Source organism: Eimeria tenella, genomic scaffold, assembly GCF_000499545.2.
Source record: "Eimeria tenella Houghton genomic scaffold, Eth_scaff1, whole genome shotgun sequence".
Classification (NCBI taxonomy): Eukaryota; Apicomplexa; class Conoidasida; order Eucoccidiorida; family Eimeriidae; genus Eimeria; species Eimeria tenella.
The window spans coordinates 747355-767824 of NW_013541457.1; the positions used below are offsets into that span (position 1 = coordinate 747355).

Below are 20470 nucleotides of genomic sequence, written 5' to 3' on the forward strand. Positions count from 1 at the left end.
CAGTTAGGCTGAGCAAAATGGAGGTCACAGGGCCCCAAGGCGCGATGGGGCTGGCAAGAAGAGAGAGACGAACTAAATGCACAAAGGAAATAATAAATCGAGTTTTGATGTAATTGGAGAGCTTTACAGTGTCGTGGTTACTTCGTTGCATATACTTTTGCCTCTCCTTACTGCATCCGCGCCACATCCACTGAAATGCTCGATTGCGCAGTTGTGCAATCGAACCGGTCGCCCTCCACGTGCAGCGATAGAAGCGAATACATGCTCAACCTATTTCTGTTTTGTGACTTTTGCAAACCGTAGGGCACCGAGGAAACCGTTTGTTGCGGTTGAGGCGCCGTGCTGGGGCAAGCAATAGCAGATTTGGGGTCTGACAGTGCCAGGCTGACGATGTCGTACATGCTGCAGCATTTACACTCGGGGTGGCAGGTGGTCAGTTTTTGAGTACTTTTTTCGCCTCAAGATCACTTTTAGCTCATCATGAACAGCATATTTTGGTTTCCGAACATCGTGCTTCCTGTGTTGTGACCGGTTTCACGGTGCTTGTTTACTCGTGCTGTTCAAGGGATTGTGAAACAGTCTCTACAGACAAGCCTAGCTTTCGCTTAATTTGCAGCCGGATCGCTCTTTAAACAGCCAAATGCTGATACTCCCCGTGTACTTTTTAATTACCTTTGTGCACTGCTTGCTGGTGACATGTGCACAGGATCAGGCTATCTTGACGGAAGAAGAACGCCTTGTAGTGAGTCTAAGGAATAAGCAATTTGTACTTCTGCTTAAGTGTTTGTGTGCCTTATTGCCGCATTTTGGCATGCAGCGCCCGCTCTTACTTGTTGAGGCGGCTTGGCTAAGTGGTCTGTGGCGCAGTGCATTCGCTTTGGCCATGACTTCGACCCCGAATGCATGAAGATGGACGAGCTTCTCTTTAAGGTGGCTGAAGACGTCAAAAATTTCTGCGTTATCTACGTGGTAAAGACCAGACTCTCGGTTGAGGCAGATTTGTATAGGTTTTTGTGGAAGTGTACTCTCAAATACCGCACAGTGCCGCTCGAAGTGTCCCGTACCCGTTCCTACAGCTGAGAAGTAGAATTTAAGGTTTGCATGAGGCCAGTGATTTCATCTACTTGGTGCTCTGGATGTAATTTTCGGAGGCATGCCACGGCCTCGGGGGCCTTTGAGATCATTTTGACCACTGTGTTTGAAATTTCATCTTAGGAGCTGTGCCACGACAGCGGAGTCCTATTAACATGATCTTACTGTGGTGTCGCTGTCCTGTGGTTGCAACTGCAACTGCAGAGTTTGCCATCTTTGCTGCAATGTCTCAGGTGGACACGACAGAAGTGCCAGACTTCACCACCATGTACGAACTGTACGACCCAGTGACTGTCATGTTCTTCTACCGGTGCGCCATTGGCTTTCCCTGACGCCTTTAAGACGAAATCAAAGTTTTTCCGTGTGATTGTGTATTGGAGAAGAAGGAGAGTTTTGCGTCACATAACGGTAAACCGGCGATAACGCTAACGAACGCGGCGATTAGCGCGCTGCTCTTGTTGCAGAAACAAGCATATGATGATCGACCTGGGAACGGGCAACAATAACAAGATTAACTGGGCAATGAACAACAAGCAGGAGCTTATAGATATCATTGAATGCATCTACAGAGGAGCACGGAAGGGTAAGCGGGAGCGCGAGATGGCTGTAGCGAACAGGCAGGAGGACTAGCGTGTGTAGTCATTTCCTGTACAGCGGTGTTCTCATGTCTCTGTGTCATATTTGAAGGCCGCGGCCTGGTCATTTCGCCCAAAGATTATTCAACGAAGTACCGCTACTAAGGGAGGTGGTGCTGCCTGGACATCCACAGTAGGCACTTCAGCCGAGCCTTGATGATGCTTGTCAAACCGTCGCATTGCACATTTTAAATTCAAGGTGATTCCGCAGCGACACAAGACAATTTTTGTGATTAGGCGCTGCACCTGCCGTCATTCCATTTGGGCAGAATGCATACAAAAGAGGCAAGGATCAGAAGAATTCAACTGGCCATGTGTTGGACAGTCCCCGCCAAGGAAGGAAAAGCTGCCCATGACGAAGTCCACTAGGATTAGTTCTGTATTTATAAGAATTGTTGACACTACCGGACGTCTGTTGCAGTCTGGTTGGAAGTAGCCTTAAGTGTTGCTGTTCTTGGTTCCCTTCTTTGCGTGTCTACCCACGATCTGCCGTACGCATCTCACAAACGCATCAACGGAAAATTTACGCATGCAACCAGCCAAGTTCATGTATCGGATTTTACCAAAGATTGGCCGTTCGGCCCAACCCTGATCGTGCACCCCTGCAACACTCCACATACATCCCACAACTCCATTGGGGTCGGTTCCGTCCAGTGAAAATTTGTCGTTGAGAAATAAAGCTGTAGTGAGAGCGATGTCGGCTGACGGTGTCCACTCCAGGATTTTCTTTGCCCAGTACATCCGAAGGAAACCGTGCATCTTCGCCGTGTGGACCAGCTGCAACTGCGCCGCGTTCCAGAGTTCATCATGTGTCTTGGAGCCTTCAAGCTGCTCAAGGGCATATAGATGCTCTCTCTTATCATTTTTGTGAGCTGCAAGCGTTTCCTGCGCCCATATGGGGGCCCCTGTTATCTGGTTGTACTTGCTGTTGTAGAATGTGAAGTTCTCGGCGAGCTCTCTTCGGACGACAAGCTCTTCAATATAAGATTCCCTCGCTGCAGCTGTGGTGGCCCCAATCTTCGTCGCAGGTCCCATATCCTTGACACTCGCAAGACAGCGCTGAGCACTGATCTGTCCGAAATGCAGCCATGGAGAGAGCCCGCTCTGCGAGTCCAATACGGGGTTGTTTCGCGAAGTGTACGCCAGAAGTTTTGGCACTGTGCAGAACACTTTCATTGCTTTCAGGCCCGCAGTCGCACCGGGTCTCCAGCAGTGAGGAAGCTGTACGCGATTATCGGCCTTCAGCTGTTCTAGTATATCCGAAGCACTGAAGCTTAAACCTGTTGGCTGGCCGTAGCTGATAGGGTGAGGCTTGATCCGCGGGAATTCGCAGCCAAACTCGCTCAAGAGACGCATGACGCGCGGCCGAAAGGTGCGGGCAGAGTACTGAAGGCGCTCAGCAAGCCGCAGGTTGCTGCATCATAACGGCTTGTAAGATGTAGATTCTACTACAGCGTAGTATGCTGGAGTGCGGCGATGTATAGTCTGCTGGGAATTCGACACTTTTCACAGGATTCCAAGTGACACTAAGATACGACATGACATGCAGTGCAGTGTGGGAGGGAAACAGTACACTTTCATCGGACGTCTAGTAATAGTGGGACTTGTCACGTTTTGTGCAAGCATGGCGCTGTGCACACGATGCATTCTGCATGAAACTAACTGTACAGCAGAGGTGCAGAACACAGAAAGAGCAGGCCTCAACCAAACGGCGCCGGCTCTATTGAGTCCCCCACAACGCGCGGAGACCTGAGCGATTCATGCTTCCTACTGGGGAGGCAAGCCGAGGGGAATTTGCGCTCCTTCATTTTCCTAACATTTCTGACTATGTTGAGAAGAAGGTTCAAAGTTACTGTCCAGTTTATTGTTAGAGCACTTCTCGTCATCTTTCTCACTTCCTGCTTGTCTGAGGCCAACCAAACAGGTACGACATTATGCGCATCTATTTGGTACAGGGGGCATCGTCCTTCGTGCTGGCAGATTTCCGTTGCCTGGTTGACCAGTTCGGTGGGGAGTCTGCAGGCGGCGGTCGCATAGTGCAGACCAAATGCGAGGCAGCCAAAACGACCGCAACACAGCAACACCGAGCGGCAACCGCATAATGCAGACCGAATGCGAAACAGCAAAAACGACCGCAACACAGTAACAGCACCAGCGATGGCTTGCAAAGCTTGCATAGTGCATGTATAACAACGGAACAGAGCGGGCGTTGCTTCAGTAATGTGTCACAGATAGCTGCATGCCTGCTACGAGCTATGTATGTCGCGCACCTCAGTGGCATGAGGTCACAAACTGCGAGGCGAGGTTTCAGCTCCACCACTAACTTTTTAAGCTGCTCCCCAGCCTCTCTTAGGCCAGCAACAGCGTCTGTCTGGACGACGGGATGGCAGTGGAAGGAAATGTTGTGAGCCGCCAATCCCGCGGCGAACTCCTCTAAACCTTTCAGATGAAAATCAACGTGACGACTTGTCCGCTGGAAGGTGTGCCCAGGTACGACCAGGTGAAGAACGTGTAAAGGTGTCCCTAGGGTAATTGCGACATCCTGAAAGCGGAAGACACAAATGAACGACTTATGTGATTGAATCGGCCATGCTTTGCTTTAATTGCGGCTTCCTGAAAGCTGAGGACATAAATAGACGATATACGTGATTGGCTCGGTCCTACTCTGGTCTAATCAAAATGGGAATTTAAGCATGCAGTCAAAGGAACGCGACGAACGGCGGAGGGCTAACCTGAGCGAATAACAGAGCCCAGTTATCTTGAAGCCTAAGGTCCCTTTGAAGTAGGCATAGGACGGAGTTTCCTTCAGTGTTAGGATTGCGCAAACTTGGAGTGAGGCAACGAGCCCTGCTGCTGCCTGCAGCGTCCTGCAACCAAGACGTGTTGGTTGCATCGAGAGAAGGTTGGGTGAAATGGCATTTTTTGCACCTCTGAAACTTTGTTGATTCTACTCTTCTTCTCTTTGTGCTGCCACTGCACACCTTCTCATCTTTGTCGCGTCCAGGCATTTTCCGAATGTTGGTGTGAGGCTCTGCCCTTCAGGACAGGTGCGTCAGGGTGACAAGCCGCTTTGGGACAAGCCAAATATATTGACATACATTAAAAGTATTTCAAAGCATTAACGTCTAATTAGCTCTGATTGTAGGTTTTCGGCGAACTCAGCGTACGCCGACGCTGAGCTCCGACGGTCACGATGGTCACCTGCCACTGCCGCCACAGAGTTTGCTGAAGGCAGCATGATGGCAAAAATTGGCAATATATTCAAACTATCTGTGTACACTTTTCGCGTTATGGTAGCCTGCTATCTCTCAATTTTTCGAGCAAGCTCTTCAACATCACGAGAGTGCATGAATTCGTCTTAACGACCAATACAACAGAACCTGCAGTTCTGCACTGTCAAAAACTCGAAACGCTACAGTTTGTTCAGTGCCAGACAAGCCCTTGAGCGATCCTTCAGCATGCATGTGCATTATTTTCTCTCTTGTTTATAGAATACACGTTGCTTCGTTGGCCCATCCAGATCACTGCACAGGCCTTCTACCCTCGTTGGAGTTTACGGCTCTCCCTAGCTTCCCCATTCTAGCAAAGGTGGCAGTTCCAACGAATAGCACTGGAAGTTTGTTTTTTTGACCACAGGATCTAGCCTTTTCTGAACTGGGGAACTGTCCTGTTTGCTTGCGTCGCCAAGCAACTCCATAATGAATGTGACGCATTAACTCTATCGGAGGCCACTGCACAACACGAAGGTAGCATTAAGCAACCAGAAAAATTGCAGATGCAGTTTATCATTAACATTCAATCGCAATTTTTCCGGTACATTTGACTTCACCATTGGCCAAGGTCGTCCAGGCGCCAGCAGGCGCAGCGTTATGATCCTGCGGATTCATTGGGCAAAGTTGGGCTATGCTGGTGTCAATGGATGTAATTGGGATCTGCCTTTACTTGTATCTTCGGTGGCCTGGCAGCCAAGGTTCCGTCTGCAAGTATTCAGGGTAGCTACACAGTTCCGAGCGGAGCGAACGCATTTGCAAGTGATGCAGCAGATGACTGCAGCATCCCATTCCGAAGGAACTCCTTAATACCGATGTCGAGAGGGACTACGAATCCAAGATATACAAAATCGAAGCTTTGTAGCTCATGTGAATACACGTAAGGTCCAAAAAGACACCTAGTATTCCTTATGATGCATTGGGAATATTTGGGGGTACGCTCGTGCCTTCGTGTTGCCTGGGCGGATTGAGGCACAGCCAAAGCGAGTGAGCCACCAAAAAATCCAAGAATGCGGCTGTCACAAAGCAAAATACAGCTCATCACTCGTTTCAAAAGCATTCAGTGCAGGAGGCTGATCTGTTAGTAACGTCGTTACTTGCTTTTCAAGCTGAAGCTGCTGAGTTGGTGGGCTTGTAGCTAATGAGCCAGCACAGGATGCACTGCTTTCTAGAGCCCAAGGAAGCCTTTTGAACGCACGCACTTTTAGTGGTAATCTCAATGGATGTAGGTGGGATCTGCCTCTACATGTATTTTCGGTAGCCTGGTTTCCAAGCTTCCGTTTGCAAATATTCAGCGTAGCTAGTGTTGTGGCGTACTGCCTTATCGGCCTCTTTTGCTTTCACATCTGGGCAATGTAAGATAAGATATAGCTCAGTATCACCCAGTTGTACTTGTCTGGGGCCACTGCAATGGGGTACGTAGCGATGATTGGGACTGGACACTTCCTCATAACGAGCTTGTTGAGATCTACACTGCAGAAATTTCTCAAAGCCAATATTGAGGCTGACGCCGATTTTACCTGTAGTAGGCTTCATGTCTTGGCGCAGGAAACGGTATATAGTGAACTAACTGCTCCGTGAAGCCGACTGATCGTGTAAACGCTGGGACAACGATCAAAAGTCTGTCTAGAATTTTCCGTTTGCCCATTGTTATGCCATTTCTGGAAGCTGGATAGCTTAAGCCCTCATTTTCAATGGCAATTGGCAGTGAGTTGCCGTGTAGCATATCCGATCACAGCTATGGCCTGCGTTGGGCTATGGTAAATCGCGCCTCAGCTTCGGCACCCTGAACCGCGAAACTGTACTTGCCAGCATCGTTAATCTGCTGGCCTCTTGTTTTTGCTGCAGGTCCCAACCAGCAGGACTAGGCTTTCGGTCTTCTTCTGTCGTGGTAAACTGTTGCAGAAGCCATATTACTCTTCACTTCAACTTCTCGATCTGTTTCAAAAGCTGCTTTCCTCACTCCGACATACCCCCACTGCCCAGCCTGAAAGACGGAGGAGAGAGTAAACTGAGCAGTAAAATTTAACAGTGACTGCACTGATGATAGCATCCCTTCGAAGAGTACCCGAGTGTGCAGAATAAGGTCTCTCCTCAACAATCGCTCAGTCTAGTTCTGCTCTCACTCTACCGAGCACGATCCTGCAACCATTTAGCAATTTGCTCTACGCATTGTCAAAGCGCTCTTTCAGATGCGTGGTAAATAACTTTTGTGGCTGGGAAAGCTTGGGATGTGTATATTTTCCAGTAATTCTGCAGGGGAAGTTATGGTTTCATATGGATGTAAGCGAGTTATCACTACTCTATCCCCATTTCAAAAGTGCTCCTTACTATCACTAAAATATTACATTGATAGAAGTCAATAGTCTCTGGTCAGTAGAGAAATATTCCTGTACTCTGTCGAGGAAGTGTGCTACCACGCAGCTTGGGCTGCACTGTCAGCCCCAGCCATTCCTGGGGAGCCTCCTTGTTTCTGGGCATTAATCGAGCCATGAAACTCCTACAGCCTTTGATTGATCCTAATTTTCAAATTCATTTACATGCATGCTCCTTCGCAGTAGCTATAACCCCACTGTAGTGGGGTCCACCGCGTTGAGTGGGGTCCACTGCCACTTGCACCTGTCCACTGTGGAGATTCTTTGTTTCCCCGTATGGAGTCTGAGATGAGTAAACGGACTGGCTGGAAGTCCTTCATCTGACCTTTGACATCTAACCTCCAGCCTACACTGACTGATGCACCTCCCGACAGCAATGGCGGCAGCAGCACTTCGGAGGTGACGTATTTTTCTTTGACCGCACATGAGAGCGGCCGCTTGATTGATTGCCTTTATTGTGCGAGCCAGTTGATGGTCGTGTTCTTGGGGCCAGCCAACATCTAAGCGCAATCGGCAACGAGAAGACAGGGAATTTTGAGGACTTATGGTCTCGTAGCGACCTGCACCCAGCGGTCCCACACTCTGATGGTCTTATCCCAAGATGAAGGTGCGCCGGAGCCTTACATCGGTTCTTAGGGCGTCAGGGTCGCCAGGACATTGAGGTATGCCGCTGCATATGTCTGTTGCTTCAATGGACGAGGCATACTCTTCTCAGTGTGTGGCTGTGCTGCAGTTGTCGCCCTTGCGGCAGGGGCCTCCACAGGTATCATATCAGACATTATTCTTTTTCCGCTTGACTTTCTGAAGACACATGCACAGGTCAATGCTCCAGCGTCTCCGTCAGTAGCACCGCCAGCGACCCCACCGCCTGCAGGCGCAGCATTATCGGGTCCCTTGTTGTTTTCACGAGACTCTGCTGAAACAGTAAGAAGCATATCTAGAGATACTGTGGGGTCTGGTGCTCGTAGCGCCTTAACTGGACAAAATGCTGTTTCCAGTGCAGCCGCTCCAGCTGCTACATGGAAGACCCCATGTGGTGTGGAGTCAAAGGGAAGGCCGACAAGGATCGGTGCGTGCTACAGCGGCATCGCAGCCCTAGCCATGGGCAGTATGCCGTCATCCGCCGTCTTTTTTGTTGCATACGAGATGGCGAAGGAGAAGCTAAAGCGATTAAGTCCGTGCCAACAGCAATACTGCATTACAGCCCTCCGCAGGTGGCGTGTCGCTCTGCTGCCGCTCCCTCTGTTGCATATTTTTCTACTGCAGCGATTATGCTGACTTGCAATGCTTCCTGTCTTGAAGGTATCCTAGGGCGTGGTGCTGGGGAAGGTTGCTGCTGCTGTTGCCTCGCTGCAGACACAGACTCGTCACTAGCGTCGACTCACATCCTGGCTGCGTCTATAGCTGAAACAAGCGCCTGCGTCATTCGGTAAGGATGTAGAGCAGTGATTTAGGTGATGAGGACCAGTCCAATTGTGTTTGTTTGAAACGTAAGAGGGCTAAGGACATGTTAAGTACGTCAGTGTGCGCAGCCTGTTGGCTCGATCGTAGTACTTGATTAGAGGATGTCATAGCTCAGAAGGAATGAGCTTTCGATATGCTTCGGCGTATGCGTACTCTGCATTGAGATAATCATTTGCTCATTATGCACGGAGGCAACTATTGCTCTCGCGAGCTATTTGAATTGAGCAGGTTTGCGTGTGCAAATGTCTGCTATTTCCTGTCCAGCAACCCGTTCGAGGTAGTGAAGCAGCAGGTACAGCTAAGGCTACATGAGACCACTGCCGAGGGATTCTCAGCAGTATGGCGACTTGAAGGGCCTCGGGGCTTCTTTGTGGGGATGGGAACGTCCATGCTTAGAGATGTGCCTTTTGCGGCGCTGCAGCTTTCGCTGTGGGAGTGGATGAAGGTTAAGGCCCTGGGTGAGCTGCCGGCCTTTCTGTTTCTGTGTCGCTACTTTTTGGGAACGAAAATGTAGAGTTTGAAATCAGGGTCTAATGTTTGGAGGCCCGGTAGTGGTCATGTTCTTGACGCGGCGCAGCTGTCAAGCGTTTCGGGTTGTTGGTGTGTTCACTGCAGTGGTGAACGGTGTGTTGCACTCACAGGGCAGGACCCGCCCTCTACGGGTTTTACAGCAACGATATCTGGAGCTGCTGGAATGGTCGCGGGTACGCCGTGGCTGCGCTGACAGGCTGGGCTGTACATTGCCTCCGCAGGGCTCCAACAGCCGTACTGCAACGTCCTTTATCACATGCAGAAAACAGCTTGACGTCCATGGCGCAATTACCGCGTTTCCAAAGTGTAATTCGGGGCTTAGGCTCATGTGGAGAGAGTGGTGGTTTCCTGCAGGGGCTGTGGCGGCTGTAGTGACCACGCCAATGGATGTCGCGAAAACGCGGCTGATGACCCAAGCTCCAGGGACACGCCAAGTGCGTTAACAAATTGGAGGCGACCACGCGAGCGGTTGAATTTGTCCCTACTGAGATGTAACATTGCGTATCTCGTCATGCAACTACACTGTCGTTGCATCGCATACGGCTCCTGACTCTTGTCCATGCAGTTAAAATGCGGAGCCACCTGTGCGCGCAGTTGATTCTGTGGCTTTTGACTTGCGTATGGCTCCTCGTTTTGCAGTACCGTGGGTTCTGCCACTGCTTCAGTACAATGTTGCGTACTGAGGGCCTTGGATCCTTGTTTCTCGGCGTGAAAATGCGTTGCCTGTGGGTGGCGCTTGGAGGCGGTATCTTTCTGGGCGGCTACGACGCGTTTAGTGGTTGGTACCGCCAAGTGTTTGAGCAGCATCATCTCTTTGGAAGACGTTGCTGCACAGGCTGCGGCGAGAATATGAATGATGTTTCCGAAATCCTGCATTCGCGCTGACACAGCTTCAAGAACTGTTTCCGTCCCCTACAACAGGAGTGCCTGCATATTATGCAGGCCAGTGGATGGATCCACGGTAAATGTGGCCGAACAGGAAAGAACACTACAGCTTCAGAATGCACTTGTGGCATTCAAAGCAAAACCGTTGGACTTTGGAACACGTTTCGTAGGGAGTGCAGACGGTATCCAGGCGGCCTCCGTCTCAAGCGTGTCCAGGTTTTTTTGGTGAAGTGCTGCATTATATCTTATCATGTTTGCCCTGTGCGGCGGCGTAGCACTCATGACGTGAATTACACGGTAGCAGACCGCAGCAAATTATCTCTGTGGGTAGTGCCAGCTTAGAGAATGACGCATAAGTACGAGAGCGATAGCTACATGCAGCGCGCGAAGCGTAGTGTAATTTTGACACACCAGTTGGAAGCTTGTGAAAATACCACATTTTTATCAAAACAGATCGGTATAGGAAATACATTAATGGGCGGCTTCAGCTCACATCGAGTCAGTACAACCAGCCATGCCGCCAAGTAACTGAACAACTAGTGAGAAGAACGCTGCTGCAGTGGAACAGCTTCCTTCCATTGAGGCTACTCATGGCAGGGCAGCTTGTAGGCAACCATTTGAGACTGAAACGACACGAGTTGGCCTCGTCAAAAGGTATCCAGTAGTATGTCGTCATCCTGGTTGGTGTCTATCTGATTAGGGATGTCGGGGTAAATTGGAAGTAGCATTGCGGGGTGTGTTAGCGCCACGTTTTCTGCAATCAGCCGCGTTGTCGGGTCCGCCTGAGTCAACCCCAAGATCAGATCCTGTATTTCTGTGGGCATTTGCGAACGACAGTCGGTAAAGCTGAGGCCTCCGGCCGACGCTGTCGATATCTTGTCACACCAAAAGGTGTACAGCGTCATTCCCAGTTGCCAAGAATCCATTGACGGTTGCGCTGTGAGCGAATAATAAGCTGCAGAGTCCCGCAGTTCCGGAGGAACAAAGACGGGAGAGGAACCACCTGTGAACTGATATGACTGAACCAAATATGTCCCTTGTGGCACCGCTTGGAAAAGACCTCCAAGGAAGACAAGACCCTTCTCTGTGATGAGGAACGAACTGGGATTAATGTTGGTGTGCACCATCATGATGCAATTGAGGTTCGCAACGACTCTCACTGCTTGCTGAGACATGCTAAGCAATGCTTTGTATCCTTTCTTTCCCTTTGAACAACTGGCAATAACAGTGTCCGCAGTGGCCCGTATCAGGGGTCGGCGGGAGATTGCGTTAAGGAACACTTGGCCGTCGGGGGCTTGCACGTAGGTCCCCATACCTGTAAACTCATACAAGTCAATCGGTATGTCGAGACGCAGACTGTGGCGAAAGCTTGACAGTGCTTCGCCCGGTGGAGCCATCTTCGCAATTGCAAAGTCCCTGTCCAAAGAATCAACTGCTGAAAATTGGCCCTGAAGTTCGGAATACATTCGACCGATCCACCTTACGGGTATTTGATTCGACAGCTCCTGCGCAAGCAAGTCAACGAACCGTTCTCTGTTCTGAAGAACAGCTAGGAACGTTGCCTCTTTTGATTCATACCCATTAGAGAGCATTATGGGCTGGTCTACGCCTCTGGAACAGACGCCTCCCAAGATATCAGTTAGCCGAGAAACCTTATTCGATAGCCACCAGCTTGTTCTGCTTTTGCTCAGTAAGCTCGCAAGATACCTCTGTCCAGGCTCTTCCGAGTACTTAGAGAATTTCTTGTATCCCACAGCAACATCAGGTGTGGGAACACTATACCCCGTATAGTTACTGTATCCAGCGTAGTCATTGTATCCGGAGTAGTTGGAAGCTGCGGATGCTGTGGAGTATGGATAAGCAGGGTAGCCACCATACCCTCCATAGTTGGTGTAAGTGCCTGCTCCGTATGTATTGTATCCTGCGTAGTTTGCATACTTGGCGTACTTTTTAAGCCCGGTGTACACCTTTAGCCTCATGAGCTTCTGCACTATCTGCCCACCCAGGCGACGATTAGGTGAGTCATAGTCATCGTCTGTTGTTGACGAGGACAAGGCGGAGAACGTCCGCGGGTCTACTTGTTCTTCGCTCAGTTCATCTTGTCGCGTAGTTGGGAGAATATCCTCATAGAAGTAGATTCCAGTTGGTGGAGTTGCTTGATTGAGCTCGCGCTGCTCGGCAGTGATGCCGGATTTAAGAGATCCCAATGAAACATTTGTATCGGCTCCTCTTAGGTAAGCCGCTGCGATCGGCTCTGCCTTGAGGCCTCCGTCGAATGCTTGCTCTGCGTCGATATTTGAGTTTATCATCAAGATGTTTCCTTCTTTCTCTGAAATGTCGATACGCTCGTGCAAGTTGGATGAGGGCTTTTCGTTAGAAGGTTCAGTCCCGAAGGCAGCCAAAAGACCACCGAAGCCAGCCGCAAGCTGCAGCACCACTGAGAATGTTAACAGTTTCTTCCTCCAAGTCAATCCTCGTGCAGCAGAAGCCATTTGCGTTTTGCTCTTTTTTTGGACACTTGGAGCCTTGATAGTGGAAGGTCTTTTGTTAGCTCGGCCTGAAAGAAGAGAGTCAGTCACCAAGCAGGACCTGACAAAGAAAGGGTCTTGAGGAGACACCACACTAGCAGTGGAAGCTGGTGACCGCAAAATCAATTAACGTAGAGGAGCTAAAATAAACTCAGATGCAAAAAATAAGCGTAGATCGTTTTTCAAAGTTTAATTGCAAAATAACAAATCTGATGAAGTTAGCTGACTCCTGTCAGCCTGAGGCCTCTGGTGAGCTAGGCTCGCAGATCTTGTCCAAGCGGGAAGTGTCATGTGATCGACCCGCACAGCAGCACAGCAAGGTCCCTACAGGGATTGCCTCCCCTCTTTACTGATTTCCCCAAAGTAATAAACATATTTAATATGAGAATAAAACGTTGGATAAATATTTTTCAGGCAACCTTCAAGTTTCACGCACTTTTTCCTGTGACGACTGCTACCTTGCTTTGGGGTCCCCTCTTGGCCTTCAAAAGTGAAGCCATGAATATCTAGCTATTGAAACCCACACGTACAGCTATCTAAAGCACAAAAATATGCTTTTCATACAATGATTGTTAGTTTAAAAGAAAGAGCTCACGTTGACTATCGGACTAGACTAGCAGGCGTATGCTTCATGTATGCTCTCCTTCCCAGCTGCGGTGTCGTCGGTGATGCAGATGAAGTCAATCGTGCTCACCATTTTGAGATCTCCTGTCCAACGGACATAATATTGAAAGTCATGATGCATTTTTACTTGAGGTCCTTTACAGCTCGCTAAAGAATCCACAAACCTGCTCTGTCGATTATTGCCGAACCCCTCGTTACTGTATGTGGTCCTTCCTCCCCGCCTCTGTCGCTTCTAAACAGAACAAAACTCATCCTACATTTAAATTGGGTTTATTTGCATCGAAATGTCATATCAGAGCGCAGACTGCAACTCCCTTGCTCTGCTTCTCACCCCGTTGCGTTTTCGATGCTAGCCTCCGTGAGCGACCCTCATAAATTTCCCACCCCTTTTCAATCTTTCAGAGTGCAAAGCGGCGAAAGCCGGTAGGTGCTATGTATTGCCCGTATATTTAAATCCCCTGCATGCTCCCCCTCAAAAACAGCAACTTCATTCTGCGTATGCACAAAGGTGCCCGTGAACTGCGTGACCTGAAGATCACGTCACTGTAGTCTTCACTCGATAGTCTCCTGTTATCTACAAATCCGCTAGTCTACTCCTGATCCCTGTCTTTTGCAAGTGATGAGAAAGCTACACCAACAAGCAGTTACAGCAGGGCACGTCACCCTAAGCAGTGTCAAGCAACGGGCCAAACACTGCGTTCAATTCGGGCCTTTGCCATTCTGTTCATAATATGGTAATCTGGAGCCCATCGCCCGAGGGCGACTTGAAAGGTTGTCTTCCTGGGCTATGTCTAGGTGTTTCAAGCTTATCAGAGTCCGTCAGCCGTTGCCCCGATGGCGTCGATGCCTCATCCTCCCACAAGCTGCGCTGCCTTGGAGACTCGCCTACCGCCACGTCGCATCCCGTGACTGTGAACGATTGGCTTCTACTGCCAACAAACGGCGTCGCAAAAGAGTCTGGGCATTCTATAAGCGGCGGCGGGCTTCCCTTCTGTTCCTCCACAACGGGCGCTACAGTGGCTCTGCAATTTTGACTGCGATCTGCAGGGTCCCCAGACACAATTCCCGGTGGAGACGGCCCAGCTGCTGCTGCAAAGAACTCTCCTAGCTTCGACACTGCTGACTGTCTGGGTCGCTCCGCAGTTGGAGCTTCGCTTGGCTCCGGTGGAGTCACCGGACTGCAAGCGTTGCTGTCGGAAGCAAAGAGGGAAGTAACGTTCGACGCTAGACCTGTTGAGAGCCCAGAACTAGTTAAATACTGCGAAACCACGCTTGCACCCCTGTAAGCGTGCTCAACACCAACGCCAGCTAGCCTTTTGAGGCGTCCCAGCGCAGCGTCGGGCCCCTCAGCAAAATCTCTGGACGAATCCCCTTCACTCTTTTGTGTCTCTGGCCTGGAGGGACTGCTGATCTCGCCCTCTCCCAAACTAGCAGGTCGAGCTGCGTCTCCAGGCACCAAGCCAAGGCCGTCACTAAGACTCAGAGCTGCAATGGCCCGTGAGAACTGTTTGAATATCAAAGAATCCGATATATGCTGCACAGGGTCCAACTCGTGCGGAGTGTCCCCAGCACGCCACCCACCCCGACCAACAGGGAGGGAGACGCGGCACTCTTGGAGTCCACTTTTAAGGAGATCGTCAGCCCTGAACAGCAAGGGTCACATTCAATTTAACGCAGCAGTTCGGTGACAATTGTGTAGTCTTGACTTAATAACCCTCAAGAAAAAGAGCACTGTGGCTGAGACACTGTTACAGGGTGTGCATCGTTCACCGCAGTCTCATCGCAGAGCTTATGAGAGCCTTCGGGTCAAAAGATGGCAGATGCTGGAGCAGCTTCATGCACGCAGTGAAGTCCCCAGCCAAGAGGGCAGGCCTCAGCTGCAAGCATAACACCAAGAACAGGCTCCATGCTGCTCAACAACACCCTGGGCGTATTCTCGGATGCTCCACAAGCGACATCCAGTGTGCAAAAAGCTGGGAACTACCGCCGTATGCCACTTCTGTTGCACTTACCCATATTATTATAGCGACACAAACATAATAAAGTAGGGGTAACGGACGTCCAGTGTCCGCAATAAAACCGTCCCAAAGAGCCAGAACGTCCGGCATCTCGAACTCCTGCAACATCAAAGGAACAGCTTCTCAAGAAGCGGTCGGTGAATTCCTGCAATATCTAACGATATCCCTACCATTCCATGCAGAAATCGATCACCGATATGTTTTGCGCTCGCCAAGCGGGATGCTCATGGGTGACTCAGGCAGAGTAGAACTAGCAAGTTGATAACAAACCTAAGCCTTGGGCCGAAAACCTCAAAGCCGCGGCAACAGTAGAGCTAACCCTCGTTACCTGAGTTAGCATCAGCAGGAGCCACCGCAAGGCGTAGAATTGCGGCTCTACGCCAACTGCGTTGAGATGCATCCAGACTTCCTCATCCTGCAGGCAAGAACTAAAGAAAAGTCCTGCTTAGTGGAATGCCTACTCCAAACTGTCGAGCAAACGCCACTAACCAAAGCCTTGCATCAAAAGAGAAAGACACAACACAAAAACCGTAGTCCGTCAGCATACGCAACATTTTCAAATAGGCCAGTGTACCTTTTGCCTAAGGAGAGTGTCCAGACGTGAAAGACGGCCCTGCACACCGGCCTCCGTAGGGTCGAGAGCCTTACAGAAGGCATCACGTTGCTGCTGCATAACTTCGCTGAAACAGTAAAAGACTTCTGCCTCTGCCTGTATGCAGTATAAACACTTGCATAGGCCTTAAATCCTTAATAAGCATGACCCACGAGCTGGCTACGCAAAAACCCATCCACAAGACATAGAAACTCATCCACAAAACATCATTCTTCATAGCCAACCTCACTTGTCCATCTTTCATTTGCTATCTGCAATTACTTGTAGTGCAAAACGCAAACCCGCGCTGTGAGGAGGTAACCGAGTGCGCAATATGCCTTCATTAGCGTACCTGTTCGTAGTCTGTGTACGTTGGGTCTGTCATGAGTGCATAGTAGATGGGGGCTAGGATTTCATTCATGCCCTGAACATAGCAAAGGCCTGGATTGACCTTTGCGTAGATAAAAAGCAGGCGCGACAACACGTCGTAGTGACGGCGAGGAGCTACCATATTGCAGACGTCTTGCACTCCAGCGGGTGCACGCCACGGCTGCTGTGCTGCATTTTTTCCTTCTTCAGCAGCCAAATCCGTTGCTGCGGCCCCACGCTCTAACGTCGACAACAAAACGCCAGCGGCACAACCGTCCTCCATAGAAACAGGAACTGTGCCGACCTTCTGGTGCTCCTTCACTACGGCCACTGTTGCACCCGAACTTGCATCACCCCTAGCGGGACAATTGCCTTGCGCGTGCCCCTCCTTAGCTTCCTTTAAGGGGGGCAAAGATGGAGAAACACTCGCTACTTGCCTCTGTGACAAAGCTGAGTTCGACAATAGAGAGTTATTGGGACAAAAGCTTCGGTCAAGATTTGAACTGCACGCACTTTTCTCTGTTCCCCTCTTTGTGGTGCTCATTTGCCTCTTAAGTATACGAGCAGCTCTGGCCGCAACTGCTGAGGCTTCCAGAGCGTCAGCTGCATCCAAAGACTCTCGGCTGTGGACTGAGACACTGCAGCTCTGCACATCAGCAGAGCCGCGAGACAAAAGCGCCTCTATAGGGCTTGAAGCTCCCACCTCCTTATCCACTCTTTCAGTAATGTGTTGCAGCTCACCCGATCCTGGTGTCGCTCCTCCTCCTGATGACGATCTGCTACTGCAACTGCGCCCACCAGCGCTGTTGCGAATAGACTCCCCTTTAATTTCACTACGACTGTTGCACCCATCATCACTCAATATGCTTATTGTTGCTGCTCCTGCGGCGACTGCCTTTTTGTAACGAAAGGCGTATGGCAGTCGGAAGCCTCTCGAGGAGGACGATGAAACCTTCAAGGGATTGTCTGGCTCATTGCTACTGCTGCTGTTGCTATTGCTGCATGTGCCACTGGCGCTACTGATGCTGCTGAATTTGCGGGTGCTCGCTTTGATTTTGCAGGGCATGGCTACGTCAACGGGGGCCCCGCTGTCTTTCTGTTGCTGATCATGTTGCCGTCGCTGCTGCTGCACCAGAAGGTCGTAGTCAACGAGAAGAGGTACATCATCTATTCGTTGCATGTGGGACTGTGCCTGTCTGGTAGGCGGTGGGGGATAAAGATGTAGCTGTTGCTGCCTAGTCACTGTTTGCTCTGGATTCATGGCAAAGAAGCAAAGCTCAGGACGTGTCCTGAAGACATCTTTGTTTATTTGGTCAAACACTTCAGCATCAACCCAGTAACCCCGCCATTCGCTTGTCGCGCTACGACACAGAGGCTGAAAAAAGCACAGTACAGCGACCGCCAGAAACAGGTTTTAAGCCTAAGCTACTGTTGCTGTCCAAAGCCACACCAATACTGCACCCTAGCCCATAGTTCTCGCACAACCTCTCCAGCTTCACTTCCCTGTGACGAGGCTCCTCGGTGTGACGGATATATCAAAAGACTTCGTCTACTCCGTGAATACTGCCACTGCATTAAAAGCCTTACGTGATCTTTGACAACCGCGAGTGAGATCGACGGGGACAGCTGAGAGCAGCCACTGTGGGGGGTGCCAAAGTTGAAGTCTTCCCTGTTTGATGCCAAGCTGCTCTCTGCTGAAGGTGAAGTCGTCAGGAGCGTGCATCTATCTCCGAGGGTGCATGAAGCACCTTCCCCCTGCTGGTGCTGCTGCAATTGTCGTAAGCGGCGCACTGCCTCGGGTTCTCGAATGAATTCTGCTTTGTATGATTCATAGGCCTCGCTGTAGTTGTCATAATTTCCACACACAGAGAACACAAATCATATGTCCACGTACGTACATATGTCCGTGAAACCAAGAATACTAGAATGCAAAATCCCCTTTTCTGCATCAAAGACTGCAAGCGCCCTGGGGAAATTAAAGCTGCGGATGAGTCCCTGAAAACGCAGCAGTTTCCATCTCTTCAGCCTATACTATGGATAAACCATATGCTGTACCGGAGTCTACGGCGACGTTCCTGCCATTCCGAGAGCTGGAGGGGAAGACAATGTAGAAGAATACGCCAGTAGACAGACCGCAGGGCCGCACAACCGTCCGGAAGCCCCTTTGCGCAGACAACGCGCATCAAGTGAGGATCAAGTCGCTCCGGATCCAGAGCATCCAGGCATGTCTCCAATCTGCAATGCAGCCACAAAAGCAGGCACAGAAGCATCATTACTACAGCACCTTGCAACACGAAGTCGAGTCTTCGCGGGAATTCAAGGATGGCAAGAAACCGGCATCCCATCAACGGCGATAGGGAGTGCCAAAGCTGACGGAGTCAGATAGCAACAGAGGCTCTAGCGTTGGCTCCTGATAAGTTGTTCATTTGCTTATCTATTCAACGTAACTCAGCCCGGAGAACAAGCAAAAACATCGGCTAACAGGAACTGTACCGGCTGCGAGTTTTGGTGTTCAACTCTCGGTCTATTAGCAGCTCGACGTGGCGACGAAGTGCCTTCATCGAATCGGCACCAGATGGGATGCCGTAGCTGAGAAGCTTCCCACTGTCGACACTTTCACTGCTGCTACCGCTGATCCTTCCGCTGTTCATCTTTAGAGAGCACGTTGTCGCCGAATCATTCGCCCTTGACTCCGCCACTACTGCAGGCGCCGCCGGTGCAGTGCTACGCTGATGACTGGCTTTCTCTGCGGAAGCCAACTTATTTTCGACAGCCTCCGAATGACATGAAGGATCTGAAGCTCCGTGCTGCAACAGATTTGCCACATGGCCCACATGACCCCTCCCTGTTGTTTCTACGGCGCTTGCCGGTAATGTCTTTCTTGTTTTGGCTCCCATGAAATCCGCAACGCCAGTAGCCCTACGTGATGCAGCAGTCGCGGTCAAGTCACCTCGGGCCCTCCCATTTGGTGTATCATAGATGGGCGATGGGGTGGGGGGGTCCTCTTGGTTTTCGCCGGACATGATGTGGCGCAAAAGTGAGCCCTTCTTCTGCACTTCTCGAGTACTGTACTTGTGTAGCCCTACAAGTATCTGAGCCCGCGAAACGCTCCGCTACAGCTGCTGCAGCAGGACAGTGCCAGCCGAAGCAACGGCCTTTCGTTACCTTCCTCTGAAATGCGCCCTCGTTGAAGACTGCTGCGGCCCGGCAGGTACTTTTGCAGCTCCTACACTGGACACTACGGCCGCTGCTGCTGCGGATACTGCAGCAGCGGCCTCCTGCTGTCTCCAAACAGACGTGGCCTAGCTTATGGGAAAAGACAAGATGGAGTCAAAAACTAACGCTCCAGCAGCAGCTCCCCGCCTCTACGTGGAGCGAAGCTGCCATGGAGGGAAGACTAAGTAGTAAATATGGTGAGACTTCCCTACAATTCGCTGTAGGTTGTAAAGATATTGGACGAAACAATCAACTGTGTCGCTTGCTGCCCCGGTCCTTGTGGCGGGCAGCCCCCAGTCGCCCCACCCGTGACTGCAACATCCATCCTGTGCTATGCTTAGTTCAATTTTAAGCTAGCGCTCATCGCGTAAAAGAATTCGCCTCCACTGCTGTAGATTTTCCCCGCGGCAACGTAGGACCTTCAACGCAGTGGCATTGGCAGCCGAGCCGGACTGCCCTGCTTCTTCTTCGTGGAGTGCCTGGTTGGGAGCGGAAAAGCTTGCTTAGCTCGCCCGATTCCATTTTACTCCACAAAATGCCAAAGAGTAGCGCATTGTTTGGGGTCTCTGTAGTTTAGACGGTGAGCAGATTAAGCGACTCAGCAATTGCTCCAGTAATTTAGGACCGAAGGACCAACAGGTGGTACACTGCTACAGCGCCCAGAAGAACGCTGTTGCAACGTAGGAAAACTCAATTGCATATGAATAAGCAGCAGTAGATGAGATGTTCCAGGCCAAAATTTGTGTTCATGCGAAGGGTTGGTTTGGCAGAACATGAGGTTTGTGTGCGTTGGGCAGCATGATGGCGTTGGCTTTAACACCTGCTGCAAATTAAAGCAAGTTACTTACACTAGTTTATTTCCAAGCAAATGC

The 20470-nt window shown here is 50.5% G+C and overlaps 5 protein-coding genes across 5 annotated transcripts; 2 read left to right on the forward strand and 3 right to left on the reverse strand.

Annotated features, from left to right (window-relative positions):
• Window positions 1–390: 390 nt before the first annotated feature.
• On the forward strand, window positions 391–1722 carry ETH_00005155 (mitosis protein, putative; the record flags this gene model as incomplete). Its single annotated transcript, XM_013372422.1, has 5 exons — window positions 391–432; window positions 707–742; window positions 868–969; window positions 1326–1402; window positions 1557–1722. The coding sequence occupies 5 exons, from the start codon at window positions 391–393 to the stop codon at window positions 1720–1722; spliced, it is 423 nt and encodes a 140-aa protein (XP_013227876.1).
• Window positions 1723–2165: 443 nt separating this feature from the next.
• On the reverse strand, window positions 2166–4735 carry ETH_00005160 (DNA photolyase, putative; the record flags this gene model as incomplete). The annotated part of the gene is made up of 4 exons (XM_013372423.1): window positions 2166–3113; window positions 3623–3743; window positions 3998–4269; window positions 4460–4735. 4 exons carry the CDS (start codon window positions 4733–4735, stop codon window positions 2166–2168), a joined length of 1617 nt encoding a protein of 538 aa, XP_013227877.1.
• A 3221-nt stretch (window positions 4736–7956) lies between these two features.
• On the forward strand, window positions 7957–9809 carry ETH_00005165 (mitochondrial carrier domain-containing protein, putative; the record flags this gene model as incomplete). Its single annotated transcript, XM_013372424.1, has 6 exons — window positions 7957–7978; window positions 8105–8545; window positions 8728–8800; window positions 9100–9293; window positions 9477–9539; window positions 9721–9809. The coding sequence occupies 6 exons, from the start codon at window positions 7957–7959 to the stop codon at window positions 9807–9809; spliced, it is 882 nt and encodes a 293-aa protein (XP_013227878.1).
• Window positions 9810–10898: 1089 nt separating this feature from the next.
• ETH_00005170 (Rhoptry kinase family protein ROP23 (incomplete catalytic triad), putative) lies at window positions 10899–12743 on the reverse strand (the record flags this gene model as incomplete). Its single annotated transcript, XM_013372425.1, has 1 exon — window positions 10899–12743. One exon carries the CDS (start codon window positions 12741–12743, stop codon window positions 10899–10901), a length of 1845 nt encoding a protein of 614 aa, XP_013227879.1.
• Window positions 12744–14127: 1384 nt separating this feature from the next.
• ETH_00005175 (uncharacterized protein) lies at window positions 14128–19405 on the reverse strand (the record flags this gene model as incomplete). Its single annotated transcript, XM_013372426.1, has 9 exons — window positions 14128–15046; window positions 15174–15280; window positions 15416–15520; window positions 15750–15836; window positions 15996–16130; window positions 16366–17757; window positions 17970–18222; window positions 18438–18617; window positions 18876–19405. 9 exons carry the CDS (start codon window positions 19403–19405, stop codon window positions 14128–14130), a joined length of 3708 nt encoding a protein of 1235 aa, XP_013227880.1.
• Between the last annotated feature and the right edge of the window lie 1065 nt (window positions 19406–20470).